The 8,561-nt window shown below is 41.5% G+C and overlaps 1 protein-coding gene across 4 annotated transcripts; it reads left to right on the forward strand.

Annotated features, from left to right (window-relative positions):
- Nucleotides 1-2,284: 2,284 nt before the first annotated feature.
- Nucleotides 2,285-8,538, forward strand: LOC111270397 (leukotriene A-4 hydrolase). 4 transcript variants are annotated; one of them, XM_022850602.2, is made up of 6 exons: nucleotides 2,287-2,941; nucleotides 3,241-3,593; nucleotides 4,961-5,049; nucleotides 5,288-5,434; nucleotides 5,813-5,930; nucleotides 6,190-8,538. In XM_022850602.2, the coding sequence occupies exons 3-6, from the start codon at nucleotides 5,018-5,020 to the stop codon at nucleotides 7,141-7,143; spliced, it is 1,251 nt and encodes a 416-aa protein (XP_022706337.1). In that variant the 5' UTR covers nucleotides 2,287-2,941; nucleotides 3,241-3,593; nucleotides 4,961-5,017; the 3' UTR covers nucleotides 7,144-8,538. The 4 variants fall into 4 exon arrangements, with proteins under 4 accessions (XP_022706338.1, XP_022706337.1, XP_086828604.1 ...); XM_086972478.1 differs by having other exon boundaries at nucleotides 3,429-3,593; XM_022850603.2 differs by having other exon boundaries at nucleotides 2,285-3,593; nucleotides 5,242-5,434.
- Nucleotides 8,539-8,561: the final 23 nt, after the last annotated feature.

Here is an 8,561-nt window from a genome sequence, read left to right on the forward strand (position 1 = left end):
CTTAAGGGTTAACTGCAGACAGATCCCGCTGCAAAGACCAGCTTGAACGTCCTGAAATTACAAACATTTTATATTATGGCTACCTACAGCTGTCAGTTCGGTGTCATTTCGAGTACTATTTACGCACCTGGGGCAAAGGGATGTACAGCAGAGTGCAATCAAGCCTTTATCACGTATCACGTGAGTAGAAATACTTTGAGCTGGATGTTGGCCGCCGTTTTCGTTAAGCATCGCTTCAGATTATTTATTGCCAAAACGAGGCGGAGCGCGTCTACGCCCATTTTTTAATCTTAAATCATCTCACATGTTCCTAACTATAGTTAGCAACTAGATAGTGGGAACGTTTCGTGACAATCGAACACGATTTAGTGATTGATACCTGCTTTAGTTAATGCGAATATAGGCTTCATCGACTCATTTTCAGCAACAGGACAATGACGACTCAAATGTGAGGTACGGCACCAAGACCGAGTTCGTAGCAATCATGAAATTTTTAGTGATACCTTGGCGCCATCTTCTTTATGTCGCGCGCAACAAGTAATGTTATCACCGAATCCCATTTTTATTAACGAAGACAAGCTCTTCAATAGGTAGACTTTACACTACTTAAAACAACTGATTATTAGCGTTTTTACCTAAATGTTTTCGCTAAATAAATAAATCAAACCGTTTTGTTAAACCTTTATGACACCTAGTTCAACATATTGTTTCTCTATCCATTGCAAAAATGTAGGCATCCACATATGGTATGAAGGCACCTACGTGCCGCGTGGTATTCCTTGCACTAACCGAAAAGCGGTCGTGCGAATGTGACCTATCGCTTTCCAGTGAACACTAATAAACAATTTCACCAGAAACAGGTGTTAGGCAACGTAGTAGGTCCCCCACATACATCCATATCATATACTTCTTTGTCAAACTTCGCAATAGGGGTAACAGGAGCATTTACTTGGGATGACTTTATACAAGACAAGAGAAAGAGCCACTAGCGCGTGGATTGATATTGCAGAGGTTCTTAACTGGGATACGATGAATTATCCTGGGGTTTTCGTTAGAAGAAATGGCAATGCGTGCGTCAACGTAGACAATGCTTTTTTTCTTCAATGTTGTGCAACCTGTTTAGTTGCACTAAACCTTTTCCGAGGCTGCCTTTCCTGACTTAACGGAAAACCAGCCACTCGATTTGAGCGTGCATATAGGGACATGAAGTTTTATTTCAAAAGTAAATCCGTTGATTTTACCATTCAAAGACGCTAACAACTACGTATCCAACACTATTTACGAGTTGCGTTTGGATCAGACCTTGCTAGTTGATTTCACTGCGACGTAGATTCGATACATACATACTCTTTGTACGATACCTATAACGATCACTTGTATATAATTTCTTGCTTATAATTCGAGAAAATATTACACGTATCTTCTAATGTATCGTATAAATTCTAGTAAAATACTCACCTATGTAGATCATTCAAAATTTGGGTTATATATGTCTGAGTTATATATAAGCGTAGTACCTATCTTTAACTATCTGGCAGAAGCAATGGCGCCTCATCTAGCTAGCATGTAATTCGTTGGCGTTCTCATTGTCAAAAGAACCTTTGTCTTCTGGTTAACCCTTTTTCCAGAAATATTCGCCCAATGCCTTTTACTCCCAGCTAGAATCGCAGCGGCTGCCCACATTTCCCACACTTAATAACTAACCTCGTTACTATTGGGCTTTTGCATTGCACGCATCCTGGTAAACTGGGCTATAAGGTCCAGGCATAGCGCATCACGGTCAAGCAAGCGATTTCTACGCATTTGACTAAAGCCTTCACCTGCCACCGCCGTCGTCGTCGCCGCCATTTGTGCCGCTGCTACAGGGGCACAACCCGAGCTGTCCCCTCGTAGCCTAGCAAACTTCTCGTACGCGTCCTCCCCACTCGTACAGGACAGAGAAGTGTAGGGATGAAGCAGATGAAGACAAAGGAAGCCGAAGAAGAAAAGGCAAATAGATGCAACGGCGCAGATTCGCGAGGTGGCCTATTCATTTCACAAAGCGGCCAGGCTCACCGCACAGAGGAGAATTTAGCAGCCAGCATGACAGGAAGAACGCCGCAAGACCTAAGTTAAGGCTCGTTGCTGCCGCTGCTACGGTGACTGCTAAGGAGGTAGTAGAATGGCAGAAGAGAAAACATTGCGCAAAGATCGTTACCACTCTCCAGTTTGACGGTGCGGACTCGGGCCCTTTCTGACTGACGCAGTTAGTGTCTCTTCTACGTCGACGGCGCCTCTGATGCCTACTTCGAGACTGCAGCGACAATAAAAGCAACAACGGCGGACGGAGCGGCCGCGAGTGCCGTGGTAATAGCATTAACAAGGCGATCGCTGCTGCCGTACCAAGATTGTTGCCTACAGCAGCTGGCGTTGCAGTAGCGATTTTGAGGCGCACGCACTTGCTGCCACAATGACCACTCAGTTGTGAAGCGGCTGCATGAAAAATACAGTTTGCTAGATAAAGATGATGAGAAACAAGATGGAACCAAGCGTCAGTCGCATCAAACACAGCAGTCATCAACAGCAATAACAACATTAAACAGTTCGAGATTGGACAACTCACCGATCGAATGATGGCTTTCGGAGAAGAGCTGCCGCAACGCGATATCAACAAACGCTGGTCACCGAACGAAATGCTGTTGAACTAGTTTTGCATACAATACTCTGCCGGCAACAAGGACGTGACGTTTCTTTCGATGTTGTGCTTCATACGTAGCTATTGTGCTGGTCAATACGACTGATTCAAGAAACGTAACGGAGACTAATGTAACTTATATTGGTAAGAGACTGCGGGCAAATCTTATCGCGTTATTATTGTGATGATATAGGCGCGTCTGAGACCCTTAACAATCACACTGCGCGTTAAGCGGACCCCAAAGAAGTCGGAACTCACCTAGCTAAGGTTCGTACAGGTGTTCTAATTCGTCTTTTTTTGTCTTAAAAAAGCTAGAAATTAGTTCGTGACATGTATACGCTGACGATATAAGAAAGAACAAAAGAACACATACATCGAGACCAGGAGCGATCTTACGCGTCCCTTAAGAGGAGCATAAGCTGTTACGGTTCGATGAGTTGTTTCAACTATAGCGAAGCGGAATTGGTTGTTGTTGCCGAAAGTTGAGCAGTAGATATTGTGGAAATGGATTCTTTCAATTTTCACAGCAAGTTATTATGCTGACATCGTTTATCTATTGCTAACAGATGCTGCCCGGTCAAACAGAGCTTCTACAACTCCGAACTTACAATTATGCTGGAACGAATGAATGAGTCAATTGATTTAAACTTTATACAGATCGAGTGTCGATCAAAGCATCTTAGTTGAAGGTAGTCAGACTAAGCAGCAGCGGGGGGTTGCTGCTTGTTTTTACGGCCACAAACTGCCTGAACAGGTTGTTCCAGGGGGTGGGCGGGGAGGTGCTAAGATTGACCACGTTGTGGCACTGCTTTCGACCTATAAACTCTTGCGAAATGCGGTCAAGCAAACACCTAATGCGTCGTTCTCGTTTGCGGCACCCGATAAGTTCCAGATTCTTCATCTGCATTGGACAGTCGAGGTACGTACCATAGTTAGCAAACGCATATCTATGTAATGAGAAAAAAGATTAGACCTAATTCAACAACAATTATAGTAACATGAACTTATTTTGATTCATATGTGTAATAATCGTTCTATATGGACAACACAACAGCATTTAATCGGCAACATACCTAAAATTGAAATAGTACATATCGTTCATGTCTATTGAGATACAAACGTCAGATATTCCCACCAAATAGTTAGGTCGGTTATTATACCATACGCCATTACGGAGAGTCGACAGAATACGCCTCCGATCGTCATTGCTCACAGCGTAAAGTTAAGCATTTACATATCTAATTAATCAGTTCTCTGTCTGAGATGATCTGAGATGCTTGAGTAAAAATATCATTAAGGTATCTATTCATATAATACTACACAGACAAAAACATTGCGCCTCGTCTTCTGCAGCCTTCGTTGAGACTGAGAGAAAGTGACAAGCGAAAAAATCCACTCTAAAAACGCAGCGATTTTCAATATTCATAACGTAGGTATGTACACATATATTTATCTTAGTGTAATAGACAGTGGTAGCTCAATATTCATGTTACTAAACCGGATTACTAAGCGATAAGTAGAAACCTAGTTGGATCTACAATTCGCCTTAGCGTTATGTCTTTTCCGAAGATGATTCGGTTGAACCCAAACGCTCAAGCAAAAAGTTACATTCTAGGTAACTTCAATGAGGATCTTTATCAACGAGAAACAACATTTGGCAGTAATCAAAGTATCTAGATGATTGTAACAAGTAGTTGTCTATGTGTTGCGTTATAAAGTAAAGAAAGTTAGGAATAGCTTTCCAAACTAGCTCGAACGTAAAGACAAAAATAGACCTCTTCTGTTTTTATCTCATCTATAAATATTCACGCTAATCACGCCTATTTGTCCTAAGCACTGAATCACTTGCCTACATCGAAGGCACGACGAACACTAAGATTACATAGAATTGACTCGTTTCTATTTTTTTTTCTTTTGAGGTATTTTTTTTGTTTGCATCTTATCTCAGGTTTGAACGCATTTCATAAAGCATAAAAACACTTTAATAAAATAATAGCGCTTGCATCGCCAATTAAAAAGTCCTAGTGTCTAACTAACATTTTAGGCTGCAAACAAGAGTCATTATTTTAGATAATCGCCTTTGTTATTATTGCTAGTGTCTCGCTGTCGCACCCTATGGCACCTCAAGGCCAGTATATAAATAAGATGCGTGTTATCCTTACCTACCCCGACCCTATTTGATAGAATAGGCTCATTTGGTCATGGTTTATAGTGGGGTTGTGGTTATGACGTTAGCTCGTAACGAGACAATTCGTTGATCTAACTGTCTCGTCACTCAATTTTTAGGTGGACCCTAAATCTCGTCGCCTAAAATGCGAGGTTCGTTATAAAATTCGCAGACTAATGCAATCCGCTCACGAACTTGTGCTCGACAGGTGCGCCCCCATAGGCTTCTTAATTCAGATGGTTCCATTTGTAAATACCAACTACATTAGTAACTTCAATGTTTTATTAATTCCATTATTATTACTGTTGTTATACTCATAAACGTTTCTACATAAATGTTGCGATATCACTAACTTTCGATTTCTCTTACATACTGAATGAGTGCCCGTTTCCTAATCCAGATTATAATAATGAGTTACTAATTATGGGTGAAACTATTGGATACAGTGCGGATCTTCATGTGGAGAAGGTTCGGTTGAATCGTTGTAGAAGAACCTATTTTTATAAAAGTCCACGTCATAAGATTTACGGCGAAGCGCTACGAATACAGATACCAAAAGAAGAGACTACCTTCGAAGTCGATATCGCCTACAGGTGGGTACATGCATTTTTAGCTTAAATCTATTTACATTTATCATCAATATTGGATATTGTGAGAAAGATACAGCTGTCCAGGGTACGCTCTAAAAACAATTTCTTTTATGTTTGGTGCAGAGGAGGGCGACATATAGAAAGAAACACCAGCTTCCTTAGTAGTAGTACTCAGTACTAAGATACATTTATTTTAGTACTTGGTTTATAATACTATAAATAATAAATTTATCTTAAAATCTATTCGTTAAATTACCTGCTTTTGATTATCCTAGGAAAACTGTAGTGAGGTTTTTTACATCTTCTATTACACATCCTCATTGCTCATTGGGCTCAGATTCGCTGTAACGTATGATATGTATTTTTATTCCTACACGTCAGAACCGGAAACTCGTCAGCCCTTCGTTGGAACCACCGTGATGAACGAAGTGTATTCACACTTTCCTTTCCGGTCGCCGCTCGATCGATCCTCCCGTGTCAGGACGTTCCCCAGGTAAAGGTAAGAACCTCACCAAATACGATATTCAATTTTAAAATGAGTATTCATCATTAATGGGCTTCTCAGTTTCAGGCACTTCTGTTTAAACAACAACAGCTTTTTTCAGCCAATAATTTCAATACATTTTTGAGAACATTTTCTTTCACATGTCAAATAGGTAAAAAAAAAAAAAATCAGTACGGTCTATTTAATCGCTTCTTGATCTGAGGCTAGCGTTCAATAAAGAGCAGGTTACCAGCTTGTCCATTTTCTTATGCAGGTTCCCTTCTGTGCGACCCTTCTGACCCCGCGTGGCACCGTAGCTGTGATGGGAGCTTCTCTTCGAGAATCTGGCCGTGCGCCAGATGGTCGCAACATGTTCCACTTCGAGCAGCCTGTCCCTATTCCATTCTTCTTAATTGCCTTTGCCGTCGGCGACTTCAGCTACGTGCCAGTGTCAAGCTGCGTCGGTGCTTACACAGAGGACGCGCCTGGTGACGCTCGCTTCGTCGCGGCCACCGTCAAGCGGATTCTGCCGATTGCCTTTGACTTGCTTGGTCCGTGCATCTTTAGTAAATTTGATGTACTGATACTTAACGATTTCCCATTCAAAGCTCTCGAAATACCAGGATTAACGTTTATAAACGCTAGCCTCGTCGGGTCTGCCGAGCTAGCCGTAGTGCTTGCCCATGAAGTGGCTCATAGTTGGTTTGGCAACTCACTTGGCATCGAAACCTTCCATCATCTCTGGATTACGGAGGGTATCTGTTCGTATATTGAGAGGCGAATCCTGCTTGAACTTCGCGGTGAAGAATTTTGGACAATTGTCCACCGCGACGCGATTAGCCGGCTCGAGTTTGAAGTACGAATTCTCGGAGCTAAAAACCCTCGGTTAAAGCTGGTTAATCCTGACGTCGAAGCAAGCCAGCTTCATTCGGTGATACCTTACGAAAAGGGTTATCTGTTTCTAGTCTACCTTGAGCAATTGGTAGGGGTTGAAAAGCTTCTCTGTGCATTAAGGTGCCTGCACTTAATATACAAGGAAACCGCGATTAATTCAGAGAAAATTCGTGAATTTTTTACGCGGCTTTTCGAAGAGAAAATTGCCGAGGTCAATTGGGATGAATGGCTGTACGAACCGGGTCTGCCACGAATAGCGAGACTTAACAACAATTATAAAAATATCAAATGCCAAGCTAGGACTCACTCGGCAATTCGATTGACACCATCTTGATTACATCTGAACAATCTGGTAGAACTATACGGATAAATCGTATGGGGATTGTTCAGAAAACTGAGCCAGGATACTTCGTATTTGTGACACACCGATGCAGGAGTCGTCTCCTTGGTCCTAGAGATATTGCCGATTCTGCAACGATCCTATTGCATTCGATGGACTGGGTCTAGTTGCGCATTTTGAAACGTCGTACTAAGCGTCTTTCAGTTTGCCAACCTTAAGCCAAATACAAAGAACTTTGTTTAATTCGCCACCGGACTGTCGGACGCATTTCGTAGTCGTGCAGCTCAAAGACATCTTTGACCAAAAGAACTATTCGTTTCCTGGCCGGCCAGTATTCGATGGACCACCTCGTTACGTTAGAATGTATCCGGCGAAACAATGATGAAGTGAACCGCTTTGAAGCAAAACGGAAAGACTATTTTTGGCAACTTCATTGTCTACGGCTCGCTGATAGGACTCTTCCTTGGTAGACAATCTGTGAAGTACAAAGATAGATCCGAGTAACTCACGATTGCTGCCTTAAGTCGACAATTGTATGACACCCTGTCTTGCGTACCCCTCAGTTGAACCTGTTGATAGATCTAGCTTTTACAAAGTTCCTAAAGTATAGTGATTTTGCCAGTATACGTAGTATATACGAAAGATATTTTTCCCAAGTTTTCACGTAATTTGATACAGCTAGCTATGTTAGACGGGACTATATATGAGCTTATTTGGATTTTATATTGTCTCATACTGTCGATTGGATACCATTGAAATGATTTAGAAGCTTGTATTTTTAGCTCCTTCGACATTACGGGGACCTGGTGCGATAAACCTAACAGAACAGAGCGATCATAACCTTTACACATATGGGTTGTGAAATCGCTCCGCGTCACGAAGTTTGTTGTCCGGTGTCATGCGCATCCCGTGTGCGGCCTTGATACATGCGACGACAGCGATAACAACAGGCTCCTATGTAAATTTTCGTGTTTTTCAATACGTTTGAACGATCTTCACAGTCAGGGGTAGTCGCATCTTGTACGAAAAGGGCCAGGCTTTCTGTCACATGTCTTGTATGTGACAAGAATGAAATAGGAATCAATACGTAGCCTAACATTATACAGTAGATAAATATTAAGCATCTGATAACTCTCAAGTAAAATGCTTCTCACTTAACAATAGTTATTGGTAATATGTTTATTACATGAACTATCGTCCTTATTTGGTTATTAAATCGACACGAACACTTTCATTTTAGCTCAGACCATACCGATCAATCGTTTATTTACAGACACAATAAAGCGATTTAGTGATAAACAAGATTGTCTAATCTGATTTTATCCGATTTTTAACGGTCATCAACTTGTTTTAATGGAGCGAAATAAAGAAGCGATGTTTTTATTTTTCTTTGTTGCCGTTTATTTTATATA

Source organism: Varroa jacobsoni, unplaced genomic scaffold (genome assembly GCF_002532875.2).
Source record: "Varroa jacobsoni isolate VJ856 unplaced genomic scaffold, vjacob_1.0 scaffold_1469, whole genome shotgun sequence".
Classification (NCBI taxonomy): Eukaryota; Metazoa; Arthropoda; class Arachnida; order Mesostigmata; family Varroidae; genus Varroa; species Varroa jacobsoni.

Excerpts from the sequence above, each read along its gene's own strand:
- LOC111270397 (XM_022850601.2), top strand. The coding sequence starts at position 5,018 with ATGCAATCCGCTCACGAACTTGTGCTCGACAG. Across the intron at positions 5,050-5,287 it reads CACGAACTTGTGCTCGACAG|TGCGGATCTTCATGTGGAGA; the intron begins GTGCGCCCCCAT and ends TATTGGATACAG. Across the intron at positions 5,931-6,189 it reads AGGACGTTCCCCAGGTAAAG|GTTCCCTTCTGTGCGACCCT; the intron begins GTAAGAACCTCA and ends TTTCTTATGCAG.